Source organism: Neoarius graeffei, chromosome 7, assembly GCF_027579695.1.
Source record: "Neoarius graeffei isolate fNeoGra1 chromosome 7, fNeoGra1.pri, whole genome shotgun sequence".
NCBI lineage: Eukaryota > Metazoa > Chordata > Actinopteri > Siluriformes > Ariidae > Neoarius > Neoarius graeffei.
The window spans coordinates 34,906,386-34,928,092 of NC_083575.1; the positions used below are offsets into that span (position 1 = coordinate 34,906,386).

The window sequence follows — 21,707 nt, forward strand, 5'->3', positions numbered from 1 at the left end:
GAGAATGTCAAGGCCAAACAACCTGACATTAAGAAGATATCTGATATGCAAGTCATGTTATCGGGACTGTATTAAAGAATGTGTGTCATAACAGAAAGCGCTTCTCTGGGTGAAACGTTTTGTGATTCACTGTTTTCACTACTGAGGGCCTGCTCTTGCAAGAGTATAATAAAGTTGGATTTCTGCTTGCTTTCTTCTAACAGTCTCAACGTGTTAATTTATTACTTTTTCCACCACACCATCCAACTCTGGATGTCACTGGATTATATGGAACCTTCAGTCCCATTTCATCTGTTCAGTATTTACAGTAGGTTTTTATTCCCAAGATGAAGTGTCTGTTGTGTGTCAAGGACCTAACTTGCAACAAAACTTCCTTTAGGGTGAGGCATTACCATGCCATCCATGAGACCAGTGAGGATAGTGCAGAACTCAGCCAAGGTAGGAAATCATAAACCTAAGGGTGGTGTCATTCTATTGGAACCATGCAGAAGATATGTAAGATATTGGCTGTTGTACATATTATACATTTTTTAGATCAAAGGACCCTTTGCAGTACTGGACAAAACAGAAGGATGTATACCCACATTTATATCTCCTTGGTTTGAAATTTTTGTGTACCCTAGCCTCTTCTGTTCCCTGCAAATGTGTTTTTTTTTTCCCCAAAGGTGGGTGAAATTGATTTTTTGAAAGAAAGAAAGAAAGAAAGAAAGAAATAGTCTTAGCCCCAATACTATGGAACAAATTCTATTCCTTATTAAAAATCAATAAGATTTTTCAGTCCAGTCCCACAAGCACATAAGTCCCAAAAATACATCAGTCCCACAAGCACTTCCGTCTAGTTTCACAAGCACATTGCTTCCTACTACTCGTAAAGCCCAACTGTAGTTGTAGTAATACCATTATTATGATCTATTACAGGCAGCACAGTGGTGTAGTGGTTAGCACTGTCGCCTCACAGCAAGAAGGTCCTGGGTTCAAGCCCAGTGGCCAGCAAGGGCCTTTCTGTGTGGAGTTTGCATGTTCACCCCATATCGGCGTGGGTTTCCTCCGGGTGCTCCGGTTTCCCCCACAGTCCAAAGACATGCAGGTTATGTTAATTGGTGGCTCTAAATTGACCGTAGGTATGAATGTAAGTGTGAATGGTTGTTTGTCTATGTGTCGGCCCTGCGATAACCTGGCGACTTGTCCAGGGTGTACCCCACCTCTCGCCCATAGTCAGCTGGGATAGGCTCCTGCTTGCCTGTGATCCTGCAGAACAGGATAAGCTGCTACAGATAAAGGATGGATGATCTATTACATTGCTCAATAAGACATAACACTGAAATATACTGATTCTATCTATGTATATACTGTACTAGTTGAACTTCTAAGTTCTATTCAGAATATTTAGTGTAACCTTCTAGGAACCAAGAAAAAAAAATGTGTCTCTCAATTTCTCTTTTGTTGTGATTTCCTTACTAGGAATTTCCCAGCAACCCTCCTAGTCACATGATATATCATTGGAAAGCCCAGAATGTACTCTTTACAACACACCAGGATTCAAGTGAATAGCTTGAAAGAGTAAGAGGGTGAGGGCGGCACGGTGGTGTAGTGGTGAGCACTGTCGCCTCACAGCAAGAAGGTCCTGGGTTCGAGCCCAGTGGCCGACAAGGGCCTTTCCGTGTGGAGTTTGCATGCTCTCCCTGTGTCCGCATGGGTTTCCTCCACAGTCCAAAGACATGCAGGTTAGGTTAATTGGTGGCTCTAAATTGGCTGTGAATGTGAATGGTTGTTTGTCTCTATGTGTCAGCCCTGTGATGACCTGGTGACTTGTCCAGGGTGTACCCCAGTGGCAGCTGGTAGTCTTTCAAACAGGGGAGGCTGGTCGGTTACAATATTTCCAGATTTTAAAAGAAAAAACACATCAGTTTTGCCCATACGCTTGCCTCTGATCTGGCTGATTGTTGGCAGTGTCACAAACTGTGAAATAACAGGTTCTTTTGGCCCATTAGCCTACTGTCCAATATACATGATGGTGGTGTTGGGGTGGGGGGTATATTTTAACATTTTTTATTTTAAAATTGTGGCATGTTGTTTAAAAATTGACCTCGGCTGTGTTTTTGTTTAAAAATGTTTTCCAAATTGTAGCTGTGTTTAATTCATATCCAGAAAAACATATATTCCAATATAATATACTCAGCATAAACATTTTAAATAGATTCTATATTTTTGGTCCATCCATGACATATTACTAAAGTAGCCTATTTACTGTTGTTGATGTGGGTCACTTGCTGTGAGCCAATTCACTTTCTCGTACCAGGAGAGCTGAAAGGAACGAGTATTATTCCCTACCTTTTTCACCAAGTCAATTTGAGGCGTTGGTCTACCCTGCTCTTTAATTTTAATTTTTTCCTCGAAAGGAAGACTGGCAAATGGCTTCGCCAAAATTAAATCAGCAATGCTTGGCATCCGTGCGCAGCTTTCTTGCTAGCTGACTAGCCCCCTCAAGTTCAAGTTCAGTCACTCAAATAAACGAAATTTCTGGAACTAAGACAGCAAACTTGACAACACTATATTTACACTTTATTTACAATGAAAATATATACAAACTAAAAAAGCTGGTAGAAACCGTATGTAATGAATGAAATCGAAATGTAAGCTGATCTCTTACAATACACCACAGCACTTGCGAATCCGCGTGGGACTGAACTGATGTTGCCAGATACTGCTGACATTATCCAGCCCAAAATATGTTCAAAACCCGCCAAAAATGCACTTAAAACTGCCCAATCTGGCAACACTGTTAACCGCTGCCTGTCTATAGTTGAAACGAGCTGTCAATCAAAGAAAATATCCGGCCGCTTTCACCAATCACCAGTCTCCTCGCGGAAACTGCCATGTCCCTCCCATGTGAGGCTGGGAGTCCGTGGGCGGGCATTTTCGCAGTATTTGTCCAATAATCGTCTTGCATTTTGAGATTGAAAAGCGCATAGCTCCCAAATGCCATTGAAGTCCACTGAGGCTGGGAGTCCATGAGACTCCGTGGGCGGGCATTTTCGCAGTATTTGTCCAATAATCGCCTTGCATTTTGAGATTGACAAGCACATAGCTCCCAATCCACTGAGGCTGGGCTGCATCGCGCTGTCACGAGGGGGAAAAACTCACGCACACATTAGGCGAACTGGGAAAAGTTATAACGGAATTATTTTGCACTGTAGTGGGTTGAGCACATATATTTCTATGATTCTGGATCTGAAATAGCAATGTTATAAGGTCGGCTATAACATAAGCCTAGCGCAATTCATCCTACACGATGTTCGTCATTTTTAGAGGAGACTGAGCCTCCCTCGTTGTCTTAGAGCAATCGCCCGTGGTGTACCCCGCCTCTCACCCATAGTCAGCTGGGATAGGCTCCTGCTTGCCTGCGACCCTGTAGAACAGGATAAGCAGCTACAGATAATGGATGGAGTAAGAAGGTGTGAACGTAAAACAAATGTCAACTACAGAGGACACGAGTCTTTGGGTTGGTTCTCAGGAGGATATATTGATAAATTTATCCTTATATAACACAGGTTGGGCAGCACGGTGGTGTAGTGGTTAGCACTGTCGCCTCACAGCAAGAAGGTCCGGGTTCGAGCCCCGTGGCCGGCGAGGGCCTTTCTGTGTGGAGTTTGCATGTTCTCCCCATGTCCGCGTGGGTTTCCTCTGGGTGCTCTGGTTTCCCCCACAGTCCAAAGACATGCAGGTTAGGTTAACTGGTGACTCTAAATTGAGCGTAGGTGTGAATGTGAGTGTGAATGGTTGTCTGTGTCTATGTGTCAGCCCTGTGATGACCTGGCGACTTGTCCAGGGTGTACCCCACCTTTCGCCCGTAGTCAGCTGGGATAGGCTCCAGCTTGCTTGCGACCCTGTAGAACAGAATAAAGCGGCTAGAGATAATGAGATGAGATGAGATAACACAGGTTTGATGAACTGGTATGCACCAGTCTATGTATTGTATGTATGATTATTCGTTTGACCAGCAGGTGTCTCTAATGAGCAAGTGATAAATAATCCACTTCTCAACACAATTGCTTGTGCCAAAATGTTCATACAATACTTTTGAAATATCAAATAAAAACGACAAATCAACATACAAAAAAAAGTCAATTTTTTTTAGACTGGCAAACAAATTATTCGTGTAATCGTGCAAAATATCAGTCTATTACTCTTCAGAAACCTTTTATTTTTGTTCCGCGTCTTTCTCAGTTTTGTTTGGCGTAATTTATTTTGGTTGCGATTCCAGCTTTCTCGTTTGCGCTCCCTGACTTTTTGCTTGCAGTTTTGGCACAAACTTCACGTGTGGGCGGGCTTTCCAGGAACGCATTCCCATTGGCTAACTTGTGTTTGACTGACAGCTACGCTCAGCCATTCCCTACTCGGATTCTGGTGGACTGTTTGACGAGTGACCGATCCATTGACGGTAAACAAGGATCGAGTGGACTTCAGTGGCGACTATGATATTGAATTAATTCAACAAAGTGTAAGTGCGGGACAAATGTGCTGTATGTGTTGCAGTAGTGCACATTATGTTAGCCTTAGCTCCACTACCCAATATAATAGCTGTCTTGCTAACGTTAAACACGCCTGTATAATGTGCACTACTGCAACACATACTCACATTTGTCCCGCACTTACACTTTGTTGAATTAATTCAATATCATAGTCGCCACTGAAGTCCACTCGATCCTTGTTTACCGTCAATGGATCGGTCACTCGTCAAACAGTCCGCCAGAATCCGAGTAGGGAATGGCTGAGCGTAGCTGTCAGTCAAACACAAGTTAGCCAATGGGAATGCGTTCCTGGACAGCCCGCCCACGCGTGAAGTTTGTGCCAAAACGGCAAGCAAGAAGTCAGGGATGTTTTGCACGATTACACGAATAATTTGTTTGCCAGTCTAAAAAAATTGACTTTTTTTTTGTATTTTGATTTGTCGTTTTTGTTTGATATTTCAAAAGTATTGTATGAACATTTTGGCACAAAATTGATTCCATATTGCTTGAGTGTTTCATGAAATCATCAAATCATCATTTGTTCTGTCATAATTAAGTGATTATTATTATTATTATTATTATTATTATTTTAAATTATTTTATTTTTAATTTTCCACCCCACATCGTTGAAAACACAAACGTGTGTGTGTTGCGTACTTTTATTTTAAATATTCAGCTGCAACCGGAAGTCAGTACCGTCATTGGAGCTAGCTTCAGATTGATGGCGCAGCAGGACGAATGTTTTGCTAGCTCGGGGATATATTATTATTATTGTAATGTTACGCTTAAGAAACTTTAATTTCATAACAGAAATTTCAGTTACAGTTTTTGAGTTTGCTGCTGAGACGGCACCGTTTTGTTGGAGATAAACGGGTTTAGCTTTGTCTCGCTTTAGCGAGGATTAGCTCGGAGATTAGCCTGTTTGTTTGTAAGCGCAGTATAGTGTCGAGCTAGTTTCAACTTGTAATTGGTGCTCGGAGAGGACGGTTTATCGGAGACAAAATGTCTAAAGGTCGAAAACGCGCTAAAGCCAAAGCAAAAGCGGCAGCAAAAGCAGCTGCGATGGGGATGGGTCCGGGACCAAGGCCTCTGCTTTCCGGTGCATTTGGTGGTGGTGGTGGTGGTCCGCCACATCCAATGGCTTTCCGTGGACCAAGGATGCCTGGAGATCACTTTCCTATGGGCCCGCCTGACTTTGGACCACCCATGATGGGGGATGGGCCCTTTATAGATGAGCCCCCAGAGTTTATCATGCGAGACCGGTTTATGCATCGACCAGGGTTTCACCCGCAAGACTTTGAGATGCACCCACGCTTCCTCCATCCAGATTTGGAGGACGGACCACGAGGCTTTCACCCAGAACCATATGAAGGTCGACCTGGTTTTCACCCAAGGGAGTTCGAAGGCGGACCACCAGGCTTCGTCCCACCTGAGCTCCGGGATAGACCACCAGGCTTCGTCCCACCTGAGTTCCGGGATGTCCCACCTGAATTTCGGGATCGGCCACCAGGCTTTGTCCCACCTGAATTTCGGGATGGACCACCAGGCTTTGTCCCACCTGAATTTCGGGATGGACCACCAGGCTTTGTCCCACCTGAATTTCGGGATGGACCACCTGAGTTTCGGGATGGACCACGAGGGTGTGCCTCAGTGGCAGAAATCCAGCGGTCGCAGTTTGAGAATGGACCAGGTTGTCCAGTGATGAACCCTGGAAGTGGCCCATTAAAGGCATATAATGTAAATGATGTGGATTATATACGACCAGTGGATGCCCATGTAGGTATACAGCTATACGGACTAGTATAACCAAACTGTTGTTGATTTCACCATTTTTTTTCCCCCGCCCCATTATTGCTTTGTGCGATATTTATTGATTCCCCAGATCATGAATTTCCGTTTAAAAAAAAAAAAAAACTGGTGATTTTAATCATCTTGGATAATTGGTCTAAAACAGACAGAAAAGCAAGCATTTCCACCATTTCAGTCTTCAGGAGAGTCAGGGAGAGCTAAATAATATTACCAGCTGTGTAGTCAAGGGCGTAAAAACGGTGTTGATATTGGTCGGGACATAATTTGGCCAAGTGCACCATGGTTGTCGCACGAAATGTGGCCTACACTGTACACATGATTGGTTGTCCATTCCTTTGTATTGTTTTGATTTTTAGCACCAGGTACACTTAGTCTTAGACTGAGGCTAACATCTGCATGTATACGGGCAATACATCATCACACAGAGAAAGTGGACGTTGAAGTTGCTGTGAATTTCGCTGTAGTGGATGACCTACCCAAATTACAACGACACAATCAATCAAAATTATGTGCTGCTGCTTCATTATCACACAACTTTTACTATTTTCACACATTTTGAAACATCATGTGCTTCCTTTTGAGTTACTGCAATTTCAGAATCTGGAAGTAATGTAGGTATGGGTGGTAGAAGTGTGAAGAGTTTTGGTAGTTGTAGTGCATTTTGCAAAAAGGTTTATTCATTAAGTTGAAAGGGTTAAGTGACAATTGTTTCACGTTTTTACACTTTCACATTTTATTGCAGAGGTTACATACATACGCATATACACATGCATATATACATATGCATATACATGCAAACAATGAGCAAGGAAAAAAGTAAATATAAGTAAACATTTAGCATTACCTACAAGCATTTATTAGTGTGTGTGTGAGAGAGAGATTGCAAACAGAAACTCCTTGCTGTTACAGTAAATATAAGTAAACATTTAGCATTACCTACAAGCGGGCAGCACGGTGGTGTAGTGGTTAGCGCTGTCGCCTCACAGCAAGAAGGTCCTGGGTTCGAGCCCCGTGGCCGGCGAGGGCCTTTCTGTGTGGAGTTTGCATGTTCTCCCCGTGTCCGCGTGGGTTTCCTCCGGGTGCTCCGGTTTCCCCCACAGTCCAAAGACATGCAGGTTAGGTTAACTGGTGACTCTAAATTGACCGTAGGTGTGAATGTGAGTGTGAATGGTTGTCTATTGCCGCTTTTCCACTACAAACGCGGCTGAGCCGTGCCGTGCCGAGTCGAGCTGAGCGGGGCTGTTGGAGTTGCATTTCGACTACAACCGCGCTGAACCGTGCTGGCTGGAAGTGGGTGGACACATTGGGTGGAGTTAGCGAAAGTGGGTGGACGTCACGTGATGCCGTTAAGCAGCGCAAACAGTGACATCAGTGACAGTGGCGGAACAAGTCAGAGCCGGGCCGGGGGCGGGGCAAATGACCGGGCACTTTATTAAAGCTTATCATAACATCATTTTAGGCTACAAAATGTCCGCAACTGCGGTGTTTACCAATTTCAACACTACCGGGTGCAACTATGTTATTTAGTACATCAAGTCCTTCAAACGAACATGTAACTCAGAAACAAAAAACATTAGGATACTGTGCATGGCTCATAATAAAACATCAATAGCCTATACTGCGCACATTATTTGAAGGGCATACGAATGAGCGCTCAGAGTGGTGACAGGAAGAGTCAGAAATAAAAGGAGGGCGGTGCAAACCTCACTGAATGCACTGTGTTTACCAATTTCAACACTACGGGGTGCAACTATGTTATTTTGTACATTAAGTCCTTCAAACGAACATGTAACTCAGAAACAAAAAAACATTAGGTGACATACTGTACATGGCTTATAATAAAAACATCAATAGCCTACTGCGCGCATTATTTGAAGGGCATACGACGAGCCTTGCGCTCCGCGAACTCGTCCACGATGCTCTGTATGTCACTGATTCAGTGAGCTTTTAAGCGGTAGTCTCACGACCCGAATAGTAAACAATAAACATGGAGGACATGGAGTCGTTAGTGTGGCTGGTCTTGGTGCTGTGGCTTGTTGTCACCGACAACGCGGACAGATACTGGCAAGAGCGTATAGATGAGGCGAGGCGCATAAGGCTTCAGAAATTCTCGTAATTCGTAATTATTCTCCTTCCGGGTTTGCGGTGTTTACAGATCCCAGCGCGCTCGCGGGGCGTGTGTGGGCATGTGAGGACACGCCTCCTCACCAATCAGTGCACAGGGGAGTGTCTGCTCACGCCCCCAACCTCAGTCAGCACGGTTTGGCTCGCTTCAGCCCCACTCCAAAACGGTGCGAGTTTTAGGGGCTAAGCAGGGCTGAAACGAGCTGAGTCGTGCCGGTTTTTGGTAGTCGAAACGCGAGCCGTGTCGGGCTGAAGTGAGCTGAAGCGAGCTGAAGTGAGCTGAAAAAGGGTAGTGGAAAAGGGCCATATGTGTCAGCCCTGTGATGACCTGGCGACTTGTCCAGGGTGTACCCCGCCTTTCGCTCCAGCTTGCCTGCGACCCTCTAGAAGGATAAAGCGGCTAGAGATGATATGAGATTACCTACAAGCATTTATTAGTGTGTGTGAGACAGAGAGACAGACATAGAGAGATTGCAAACAGAAACTCCTTGCTGTTACAGGATCATATGACAAAAGGTGTTTTTGCCTTCTGAGGCAGAAGCTAAACAATTGGAGTCGAGCGCTTGGCAGAAGAAAACGTCACTGTCTGAAGAGGTTCTCTAACAAGGCTATTTTGTTTTGAATAGCTTACCGTTGACTGGGTAAAATAATGTCTTATGTCCTCCTTACGTTTTCTTTTATTGCCCGATATCACTGCCTGTGTGCTGTTTTGCTGTAGCAGCGAGCTGGATGCTGATTTTACCGCTTGCTACTGCTTACAGCCATTGACAACAAAAAACCATAGCAACGTCAAGGCAACGGGAGGTGGGCCAATCAAAGCTTCATAAAGCTTTTTTACCTGCTGTCCCCACCAATAGTCAGCTGTCTTTTGAGAGGTCTGTTCACAACTGAAAATCAGCTGGAAGCGATACCGTGTTTGGTGTTTTTATTCAGCGTTTCCCGCATCGCGGCTTCTCCATTCAAAAATGGTATGGACGTTTTAAACTCAGCTGAATATTGGTATGGACGCGTCCATACGCATTTTTACGCCCATGTGTGTAGTCAAGAACTGTGGCGATTGTGAAAACGCCTTTGGATGGTGGATTTTTGAGGTGATTCTGCAGTAATATGCGGTAAAAACACATCACTTTTCAATATAATCTTTATAGAAATTAGCTATGTAACGTCCACATGACCAACATTTTTCCTATTGATGCTGTTCAGGGAACAGTGCAGGAGAGAGCCTGTCAAAAAAAACCCTCAGTGTATTTAATTACTTTTAATGATTGAACACTTTTTGTTGTAGGTCTGTTTAATCTTTTCGGGACAAAATCCTTTATCCCCCCCGAACACCAAACATTGTAACCATTGTTACTTGCCTAATTTTATCTCAAGGTGAACACAGATTTTATTTCACATTTAAAAAAAAAAGTAAAATATTCTCCGTGTACTTTGATGGTCTGCGTGAGCATCTCTGCATGTGATAAGAGCACATGAGATTGGGGGAGGGGGTGTGGTTTCCAGGAAGTCCATGTTAATATGGGTATTAATAAGTTCAATACGCCTGCTCAAATCATTCCAGATTCTCATGTCAGTTGGCTCAGTTCTCGTGTTGCTGGCAAGACAAAGGCGTATTTTTGAGCGTTAACTTATAAATGTGTACTTTCATGTATTTGTGCAGCTACTACACAATGCATAAAGGTTGGCAGGACTGATGATAAAATATAGTTGGCAAAAAGGTCACTGGCTGTTGTGGCAGTATATCGCATAAGTCTAACTGCATCTCACTTTCTTACTTTCCTGAATTTTGATAATTGTGTTAGGACTATTAATCTTGACCAGTTATGAGATATTGAACTCCTCTTTACTTTGATAAATTCTTTTATTTTTGCTTTTTTTTTTTTAGGTCTGTGGTGCCCTGCTGGTTCCCCGCCCACTCCCAGGAGCTAATAAAGCAAATCAACAATCCAGTGGTCCTGGCAAAAATGAAAATAGTAAAACTTCCAGCACTACCAAGAAAGAAATATCTGTCGTTAAGAGCCTGTTTGGATCAGTCATGTAAGAACATTTTCACTCAGATTTAATGAACTTATCTCAAAGCAAAATTTGTGTGGTCACTGTTTTTTAAATTATATCGAACTCTCTTTTTCAGACCTCCACCTGGACGATCTCTGGGAGTCCTCACGTTTATTGCTGTAGGTACCCATACACGAGCTTATTTGCGAAGCAACCATGTAAATATTTTTAAAAGGGAATTTAATTAACATCAGTACAATTGAATTGATTTTAAAAGGAAAAAAATTGGGAAAAGGCAGCAGCTCTTAAAAATACTCCAATAAATTATATTCGTGGACAAAACTATTGTTTTTAATGTTGTACAACCTCAGATCACAAAGTTGGGATGGTATGTTGAAATTAAAACTCAATGATTTGTAAACAAGCTTTGACTTGTATTACACTCAAAACAACATGGCACGTTAATGTTTTAGGAATTTTGTAGCTTCTTCAAAATAAACATTACAATTTAGATTCTTGCATTCAGTATATTTCAAAAAGAGTTGGGGTGGTAAAGCATTTATCACTTTATAATGTTGCTATTCCTTCTCACAGCACTTGAAAGATGTTTAGCAACTGAAGACACCAAGTGATGAAGTGTTTTCAGGTGTTATTTTGTCCCGTTATTCTTGCAGATAAGTCTTAAAGTGCATATCACGGGTAAATTCAGGAGCAAGATCAATGTAATTCTCCTATTTTATATGAAACTTTGCGTAATACCAGAAAAATTCAGTTGAAATCAAGCCATTTGAGGCGAATTCATCCGCCTCTGAAAAAAACTTGGCATTTGGATTTCCCGGGAAACATTGATTTTCTTGACGTCATGTACGGGACGCCTCCCTCTGAATCCTACGTCGGCGCTGGTTTGTTTATGAGAAAACGACCTGGTGGTTTTCTGCAAATTTCTTCAATGTTATCACGTAATTATTAAAATGGTTAACAGATGCATCGTAGGAGGGTGTAGCAACACCAATCTTGATGGGATTAGTACTCATCGTTTCCCACATTGCGCTTAGATGACAATTCTGTATTTCAATGCAAAATCGCTAGCTACTAAACTTGGTCTACACAGGCCAGGGTTTTTTCTAGAAAAATTTAGTATGAGGGCGCTCACCATGGCGAGCGAGCAAAGCGGGGGGGGAGATGGTGCCGGTTCCCCCCCCCCGTGCAAAGCCTTTGAAAAATGCTCCAATGGGACATTCTGAGGCTATCTGAGAGGGAAATTGTAACAAATTGTCTGTCAACATTGAAAAAGAAAGAAGTAATCTTCTTCTGCCCCGGACAGTCTTTGGCTTTCTTCCGTTTCGTGCCGCGGGATGACATCTTTAAATGCCCAAGTGTCGTCAAAAACAACTCGCGAACTACTTCTGTCAAAAGCTCCCGCGCCGGTGGGTGAAAGGTCATTCAGTCTCGAGAAATCTCGCTCTACAAGTCAGCTGACCTTGTATGTAACCCATGTCAAATCTCGCGAGAGCAGCCGCGACAAGTAAACAACTAAACAACATGGCGCCTCAGTCTGGAAAACACCAATTCAGATTGTTTTTGCACCGTCTGGCGGTGTATCTACTATGATTGGAATATTTTTGGAGCAATTATAACGTATTTGATGATCAGACACATTGTCACGTAGTGTTGCTGGGATGTTTTCACGGAGTCGGTAAGGGGGCGCACGCCGAGAGTAAGAGGGCGCAGCGCCCCTGTTCCCCCGTTTAGACGAAAGCCTGCAGGCTGTGCACTGAAACCGTGTAAGCTCTCGCAGCCTGCTGGCGCTTCCGCAGGTGACGTCACGAATCTGGCTCCAGACTCCCTTGGGATTTTTCCAGACGTGTTTTATTTTTTTCTGCTGTAGACAGATGGCCTTGTGCAAAATTACCCTTCTGGATGAGTGTGTAAAGGGACATACTTTCATATAAAAAAAAACGAATTTGGTCCAGGATATGCACTTTAAGGTGTGCAACAGTATGAGGTTGTCATATTTTATGTTTCAGAATTCGCTATACAATTAGGTCCATAAATATTTGGACAGAGACATTTTTCTAATTTTGGTTCTGTACATTACCACAGTGAATTGTGAACAAAACAATTCAGATGCAGTTGAAGTTCAGACTTTCAGCTTTAATTCAGTGGGTTGAACAAAATGATTGCATAAAAATGTGACGAACTAAAGCATTTTTTAAACACAATCCCTTCATTTCAGGGGCTCAAAAGTAATTGGACAAATTAAATAATTGTAAATAAAATGTTCATTTCTAATACTTGGTTGAAAACCCTTTGTTGGCAATGACTGCCTGAGTCTTGAACTCATGGACATCACCAGACGCTGTGTTTCCTCCTTTTTAATGCTCTGCCAGGCCTTTAGGCCATTATTAAAAAACGTTCTGTTTCCGGTCCACCGGCCGGGTGAGTGCCATTTGTGCGGTTGAAATTTTTTTTTTTTTTTAACGCCAGTTTTTCGACATTTTTTTCGGGTTTGTAAATCTAAAATCGAACTTGACATTTACGCATTCCCAGAGCTCCCTCTCCTCGAACAACGCTGATTTACACGGAAACGAAAGGAGCTATTCACAAAATTCTTTGTTTTATTTCTACGCTTTTCAGCATAACACTCGATGTGTACTTTGCAGACACACACTCTCAGCGTCTAGGTCAGGAAGAGCTCCGCTCTCGCTCTCCCTCCTTATATAGGGCGCGGTCACTGGGAAGACACACACAAACACAGGTTAATTGCTCTCAGGTGTTAGCCTGGGAAATCCCATGCTGCTTTGCACAATCGTTCCGATCTGAAAAGACAGCATGGAAACTATGGTCTAAAGGCTCGCCTGAGTTAGGGAGCCAATCAGAGAGTGGGGAGGGGTGGAAAGACGGTGACGCGTACTACTCGACAAACGGAAGCTTGTAGTTTATTTGGGACTGTTTACGGATCACATTTAACATGGCGGCGAGCGATACGAACCAAACTTTCGATCAGCTTCTCTCATATTTGTCTTGCACAAACGGCAGTAATCGTTCGGTGCCATTGTTTTCCTATTTTTGTTTCGCCTTCTCTTTCTCTTTCCTTCTCTTCGCCTCTTCGTTGCTCTAACTACGTCACCGGGTACAACTGCCATGATTGGCCATGGGCTACGTATACGCCAAATGATAGACATTCACAACGTCCAATAAACGGCCGTTGACAATCGTAAACCACACCTCCCCTACGAGAAATTCAATAGGCGGATTCCAGACCATATTTCACTTGTGATATGGTCTGGTGTTAACCAGACTACTCGGGTGTCGTGATTCTGCCACTTACCTTCCCTGACTCCGCCCTCCTGTCACAGACCGGCGCTTGACTACGCCCCCGCTGCCACACGGACATTTTAAGTACCTTTGTAAAAGTTTTGCAAATGTTGCAGTCAGCATTTAAAATGCTAACTTAAAGTTTTTGTACAAGTTTCAGTTGATTAAACTGTCATTTTATTAAATGTGTCTGTTTTTGTAATAAAGTACTGAAAGAAAAAGCAAACACAGCATTGCGATTTTCTTATCCATCCATTAAAAAAAAATCCCTCCCTCCCGACTGAAAATTTTTTTTTTGCTCACCCGGTGGACAGGAAACAGATTTTTTTTTTTTTTTTAAAGGATGGCCTTGGATTCAAATGTTGTGACTGCATTCTGATTGTCACATAGTTACAAGTTTATCCTTATATTGTGTTTTGAGTGTGTGAATGCCTGTCAAGGAAAAGAAACGAAGTACTTCTACTAGAATAGTGTTTTCTGGTGAATGTTTACAAGAACAATAAGTTACATTAAATTATATAGTTGTTTTTTTTTTCAAAAGAGTATGTTTTTGCGTGACTTTAGATCTGGTCTTAATTTTTTTTGGAACATGGTCTTAAAAAGTCTTAAATTTAACTTGGACAAACCTGTAGACACCCTGCTTTAAATTGACCGTAGGTGTGAATGAGAGTGTGAATGGTTGTCTGTGTCAGCCCTGTGATGACCTGGCGACTTGTCCAGGGTGTACCCCGCCTTTCGCCCGTAGTCAGCTGGGATAGGCTCCAGCTTGCCTGCGACCCTGTAGAACAGGATAAAGCGGCTACAGATCATGAGATGAGACTATCCCACAATTAGCAAGCAAAGCACTGAGCGAATAGCTAATGTAGTATAGTATTGCCAACAGTGGAAAACCTTATGCAAGAAGACATACTAAATTAGAAGACAATGAGAGGAAGTACTAGTACATCTCAAACAATTAGAATGTCATGAAAAAGTGTTGTTTTTTTTTCATAATTTAATTCAGAAATTTAAATTTTAATATTCTATGTTCATTACACATTAAGTGAAATATTTCAAGCCCTTTTTTTTTTTTGTTTGTTTTGATTATGGCTTGTATCTCATGAAAATAAGAAATCCAGTATCTTAAATTATTAGAATATTTCCTAAGATGATCACAAAAAGCATTTACAATGCAGAAACGTCCAACTTCTTAAAAGTCTGTTCAGTTATACATTCAATACTTGATTGGGGCTCCTTTACCACGAATTACTGCATCAATGCAGAATGGCATGGAGGCGATCAGCCTGTGGCACTGCTAAGATGTTACTGAAGCCCAGGTTGCTTTGATGGTGGCTTTCAGCTCGTCTGCATTTGAGAGTCGGGTGTTTCTCATCTTCCTTTTTACAATACCTCATAGATTCTCTCTGGGGTTCAGGTCAGGTGAGTTGGCTGGCCAATCAAGCACAGTGAGATGGTTAGCAAACCATTTGGTACTAGTTTTGGCCCTGTGGGCAGGTGCTAAGTCCTGCTGGAAAAGGAAATTGGCATCTCCATAAAGCTTGTCAGGAGATGGAAGCATGAAGTACTCTAAAATCTCCTGGTAGATGGCTGCGTTGACTCTGGACTTGACGACAAAACACAGTGGACCAACACCAGCAGATGACGTGGCACCCCAAATCATCACAGACTGCGGAAACTTCACACTGGACTTCAAACACCTTGGATTCTGTGCCTCTCCACTCTTCCTCCAGACTCTAGGACCTTGATTTCCAAATGAAATGCAAAATTTAATTTCATCTGAAAAGAGGACTTTGGACCACTGAGCAACTGTCCAGTTCTTTCTCTCTTGAGCCCAGGTAAGACGCTTTTGACGATGTCTCCGGTTCAGGAGTGGCTTGATATTAGGAAAGCGACAGTTGTAGCTTTCCTGAAGACGTCTGTGCATGGTGGCTCTTGATGCACTGACACCGGCCTCAGTCCGCTCCTTGTGAAGCTCTCCCAAGTTCTTGAATCGACTTTTCTTGACAATCCTGTCAAGGCTGTGGTCATCCCTGTTGCTTGTGCACCTTTTCCAGCCAGCCTTTTCAGCAGTGACCTCCTGTAGCTTATCCTCCTTGTGGAGGGTGTTGATGGTCGTCTTCTGGACAACTGTCAAGTCAGCAGTATTCCCCATGATTGCGGTTGTGTGTACTGAACTATATCAAAAGATACATGGTATTTATACTGATTCTCAAACTCGAAATGAAATACTATTTTGAGATGTTGCTGGCTTTTTTCCATTTATTTATTTATTTATTTATTTATTTATTTGGGTGCTGTAGGCCATAACGATAAATAAAAATAGAAAAATGCTTGAAATACTTTAGTTTGCATGTAATGAGTCTAGAATATAGTAAATTTTTCCTTTCTTAAATAACTAATGGAGAATATTGAACTTCCCGATATTCAAATTGTTTGACATGCACAAGTATATCCAGCTTTGGAGAGAGTTCTCCTCTACTAAGCACATAGCTGCCTATTATTTACATGGAATAAATGTGCACAGATGAGAAGAACTAAGGGTAAGATGGCAGTATGATGCTGGTCTTTTTATTACCAAAACTACTTCATACAAATCTGGCTTGTGCAGGAGTTTCGCAATGCCCATAGCAGATAGGAGAAATGACTTTCGACTTCCTGGAGACCAAGGGCAATACGACAATAATGGCTGTTTTGCATTGCTTTGTTAATTGTGGACTTAAATACGTGAAGAGCTATGTCTCACTGTTTTAGTTTATAGAAATAATGCTTATTCTATGGGTTAATGATTTTGGAATTTGTGGTGTAATATTAAAACATATCTTTGAATATTAAGATGCGTCTTTGTGATTGTTATTGACAATTTTCTTTCTTTTGCCCTTTTTAAATTTAGAACAACTACGGGATCGTTGAACGTGAGGATCTGAAAAAATATTCTTTCTCATTTGATGCTTTTTTTGGAAACCGAAACCATTTGGTACCTGGGGTTAAAGTGCATTTCACAGCAGTCAAAGAACTGGTGAGTGATTTAAAATGTCAGGCCATTGTGTGATGTGAGGTGTGTTTTTTTTTTTTTTTTTTTAAGCTGTTTTTTAAGCTTTGTTATTGTGTTTGTAGGGAAAAGAATGCGCTACTGATGTGAAGATCGCACCAGGAGGAACAGAGGAGATTGAACCCACGGTCTATGAAGGTGTGGTCGTAACAGTACTGCCTGACGTGAGTAGAAAAGCTCTGCCTTTAAGGGGATACATATCTGGGTTGTAATTTTAATAATAAACATGAAATCGCAGATTTTCAGGCTCCCCTTACTTCCTTAAGTGCAATAAATATTTCTTTGCCCTTTAGCTGCATTTTGTTGTGTGCTGTTTTCTGATTAACAACTCTCCCAGTTTCCTTCTGATGTGCTAATTGGTTGTTAAAAAAATAATTGTACGATATCGTTTGATATATTTGTTTATTGGCAGTAATCTAGCAGTGTATGCTGCCTTCAAAGCTCAACTTGAGGTGTTTTTATTTACAGGTAGGTATTGAAGTACTGCCTGACTTAATCCTGCTGAATTAAGAGACAGTATGGGCAGCAAGACTTTTTTATTTATTTTACTCTGGCACAATATAGGTGTTGTCTTGTATACCAGGGCAATTTATTGCCCACTAAGGGCATTATCTTTAATAGGTTTATATGGAATAGGTAAAAATTATTCCTATGTGATATGAATTTATATTTCATATATCATGTTTGCCAATTTATAATGATGGTAATTTATAAACTTTTCTGCGATTATCCCTCACTAATTAAACTTTTTTTTTTTTGTTTTTAAGTTCTGTTCATGTTATTGCACAGTTAAATTTCCTTACAGTATTTACTCGTCAGTGTTTAAAGTGCTAAAAGGCTCTGCTGTTTTCCAGACTTATGTGTTGGATCCTCATCCGGGCTGCATCAGAACCATTCTCACGACTGAAACTGTAAAACTGCCCTTTGGAAGGATGGACTCGAAAGCCACCCTTCTACTGTATGACCGAGTGAAATTTCAGCTGCTCACAGATATTATTACAAACGTTCGCAGAGCAACAAATATTACACCACAAATGCCAGAAACATTTCAGCTCACAAAGGAAGTCAGGGAAAAGGTAATAGATGTGATATTTTTTTTAAATAAATGAAAATAAAGGCTCTAACCAGTAAAAAAAAAAAAAAAAAAGAGTGATTCCATGCTTATGGGTACTGAAATGGGGACGTGAACTTATTCACCTAAAACCATTTCTTTTTTTACCATCAGGTCACAAAACATGTAATCTTTAATGAATGATATGTTAAAAGATAACTTTAATTTTCTGAGATGTAATAAAAACACATTTATATGCCAAAGTCAGAACGTAACAGAAGTGTTGTGGACATATATATTCTCAATTTTAACAATGTAGAATTACTTTTTGAAACATAGGAAGGTGATGTTTTAGCAAATATAATTAATAAACATGTGTAGTAGAATAAACATACACATTCTTTCAATAAGATTAACATGGTATATAGCTAGATTGTAATTAATTTGTAACAGACGCGAGATGGACAATCGTAACAGAAGTAATGTAACAGACATCATTTTGGAACTCATAGGCTTGACTTTGGCATATAAATATGTTTTTATTACATCTCAGAAAATTAAAGTTATCTTTTAACATATCATTCATTAAAGATTACATGTTTTGTGACCTGATGGTAAAAAAAGAAATGGTTTTAGGTGAATAAGTTCATGTCCCCATTTCAGTACCCATAAGCGTGGAATCACTCATCAGGGTTCTCACCAGGATTTTTTTTTAGCGTAATGGGTTATGGCGAGGGAGCGTAGCGACCGAGCGGGGGGATGGTGCGGAGATTTTGAAAAATCATGCCCAAAATTGGCCATATTTGACGTTCCTGGAGGGGATAAATTGCATTTTTTATGTTGTATATCCTTGATGGAAAATTGTTACATCTTTGGATCTTGGCAATGTGTTACCTACTGTTGTATTTCACTGAACTACAAAGGGTGTTGTCAAAAGATATGTAAACTCAGACACAACCAAAGAGATAATGAATGTTTTATTGTATTAAGAAATTAAGAAATGCCTGAGCACATAAAAATAAAAAAAAAACAAATTGCATTTTCATTCAGGCATAACATACACCCAGCCCCCTTAATAAATAATTAATATATAATCTAAAACTATTAAATTTCTTGTTTAATAGAAAATTTACTATTCTAATTAAAATTATAAAATTTTATAATTCTTGTTTCCACAACGGGTCGATGCCCGATTTTCTCCTGTTTTGGTTCGCCGTCTTCTGTTAACACCACGGGAGTAACTTTGATTGTAACCACTGTTAATTCTCTGATTTAAAGCCACAAGGGCGATCACGTTTGGCACATTGGAGCTGAATCCCATGACTAAAATCATATCATTAACCTCATTCTCACCTGTGAATTTCCAGCCTCTGCTCGTCTTCCTCCATCTCCTCCTCTATCTCCAACAGCGGGCTCTCCCCCACTAGGCCTGCCTCCATCCTCTGCCCGTTTATCTGCTACCTCCTTTCCTCTGCCTCCTATGTCCTTTCCTTCATCTCCTCCAACCTCTCTTGTGCCTGTCTCCTTATAGAAATATAACGATGGATGGCATGCAGGCAGATTACCAGTGTGTTAATGTTAGCCACAGTGGGATCCAGTAAATTAGCGCTAATCATCCGATACGTGCGCCCTGTCATATTGCTAAACCTGCTTACAAAGTAGACGTTTTCATTCATCAAAGGGCTTTGGGTTAAGTTTTCAAGCGTGATGGAAAACCTGTAGAAGTGGTGCACTTACATTTCTAACTGTGAAGAAAGAGCGAATGTCTCTTTTTTTGCGAGGGGGTCCGTCATCCATTGTCATTCACCGAAGTCCAGCTCAAGAGAAAGTTATCGCCAGGATCTCTCTCTCTCTCTCTCGGAACTGATTTCCAGGCATGGGTTTCCTAACAAACGTAGGCTGATTTTGACACCTTGAAAACTGCTCAAGTGCGCAGGAAAAAAAAACTTTTGGCGATGGTGATGAACAACTGAAAACAACCGTTACGCTATATTAAAAATTTAGCGTAGCGGGGGGAAATTACCGTTGCGGTCTGAAATTTTAGCGTAGCGGGCCGCAACCATATAAAGCGCTGGCGAGAACCCTGCTCATTATATATTTATTTATATATATATATATATATATATATATATATATATATATATATATATATATATATATATATATATATCTCAAACTGATCAATCCTTTGTTCACGGAGTTAAAATAATATATATCTTTTTTTGAACTAGTCTTGTATTTCAATTTCCTTATCTAACAGGGTGTTATAATGAAGATCAAGGATAATGTCTTTACGATCATGTCAAAGAAACATGAAAACATCTCTGCCTCTGTCAGTGAGTATCTGTCAGACGATCAGCTAAAAGTCATGGATGAGGTGGAGTTCACAGCTCAAACTGTAAGTCAGAGGAACTCTTCTATATACGGGCTTTGAGTTTTCTCTCTTCAGTTATGTTTCTTTGATATTCTGAATTTAACATGGATCTCTAATCTAGATAAAAGACAAATTGGTCGCTATCAGATTGAAGAAGCTTCCTGAGGGGTCGGTGGAGTTCGATTCAGAAGCAGAAAAGGTGACCGACCCGCCTGCAGATCAATCTGTAATAAGTGTTTTTCACAATGTTGACATGATTAACTCTTCGATAATGGTTTGGTGGTTAGCACACCGAATGTTAGTTTTTATGATGCATGACCATATCGTTGAGGAACTTTTCTTTAATTGTTTTAAAGTGGAAAAGTGTTTCACTGAATTATGTGATCCTTTTCTCTGTAGACTTCTCAGGGATCAGCTATTGGTGAAGACATAAGCAGTGAGAAATATGAAGGAACAGTTTCCCGAATCATCCCCAAATGTGCTAAAGAGGTGACACATTTTACATGTGCTGGTCATTTTGGATTAATTTCCTGTTTGTTTGGAGAAATTTTTTTTTTTTTTGAGCAACACATTTGAAAAATATAATTCATTAAAACTACATCACTGAGCTTTAGAATGATGAAAGCTACTGTTGGAGAAAATCTAGAGATATGCTTTGCAGTCAGTCTGATTAAAAAAAAGAGCAGCTTTATAGTCCAGTAGTGTTTGATTTGACCAGCTTATCAGGTAGTTGTTTTTTTTTTTTTTTTTTTTTCCCTCCTCTGGGCATGGATTCTATCACGTTTTGGATTAGTTGTCTACTGAAGGTTTCAGAATGCTGATTTGAAATAAACTGATGATGTAAATTGTCATTTCCACCTCCTCTCTAATACCCCTTTTCCACCAAATCAGTTCCAGGGCTGGTTCGGGTCCGGTGCTGGTTCACAACTCGTTCAACTTGCGAGCCAGCTGAGAACCAGTTTGCTTCTCCATCGCTCACGGTGCTAACGGAAGACACGTCATTACGTCGCTGTATACATCAGTTACGTCGCTACGTTTGCATAAACTTTGGCGCGAATATCGAAGCAAAAACAACACGGAAGAAGCAGCAGCAGCAACAACAGTAATAATAATAATGGATGACTTCGCGTTTGTACAGCTGCTGCTTCTCGCCGCTTAAAAATGGCGATCTTTCACGGTCTTGTTATTGTTGTTGGTCTTAACAACTCCGCCCCCCCGCTGACGTAAGCGGTTCTTTCCTCTGGCCCAGCAGAGAGTTGGTGCTAGCCTGGAACCGGTTTTTCTGGCCCCAGAGCCAGTTCTTTGTCAGTGGAAACAGAAAACCCGGTTCCAAACTAAGCACTGGCCCTGAACCAGCCCTGGAACTGCTTTGGTGGAAAAGGGGCATAAGATGCTTAAAGGAGTCGAGATCCAGAGATATAGTGATGGATACAGTGGAAGTTACTGTAACCCCCATGCCATGTGATATCAGGGTGA

The 21,707-nt window shown here is 41.3% G+C and overlaps 1 protein-coding gene across 1 annotated transcript in view; it reads left to right on the plus strand.

The window, feature by feature from the left end:
• Nucleotides 1-5,222: 5,222 nt before the first annotated feature.
• Nucleotides 5,223-21,707, plus strand: part of si:dkeyp-121d4.3 (uncharacterized) — a 53,542-nt gene continuing 37,057 nt past the window's right edge. Inside the window, exons 1-9 of the mRNA XM_060925544.1 lie at nucleotides 5,223-6,287; nucleotides 10,330-10,481; nucleotides 10,576-10,618; nucleotides 16,648-16,773; nucleotides 16,872-16,970; nucleotides 17,661-17,882; nucleotides 20,118-20,255; nucleotides 20,353-20,430; nucleotides 20,631-20,720. Coding sequence (XP_060781527.1) covers nucleotides 5,514-6,287; nucleotides 10,330-10,481; nucleotides 10,576-10,618; nucleotides 16,648-16,773; nucleotides 16,872-16,970; nucleotides 17,661-17,882; nucleotides 20,118-20,255; nucleotides 20,353-20,430; nucleotides 20,631-20,720 — 1,722 coding nt within the window. The 5' untranslated portion in view covers nucleotides 5,223-5,513. The remainder of the gene's footprint in view (nucleotides 6,288-10,329; nucleotides 10,482-10,575; nucleotides 10,619-16,647; nucleotides 16,774-16,871; nucleotides 16,971-17,660; nucleotides 17,883-20,117; nucleotides 20,256-20,352; nucleotides 20,431-20,630; nucleotides 20,721-21,707) is intronic.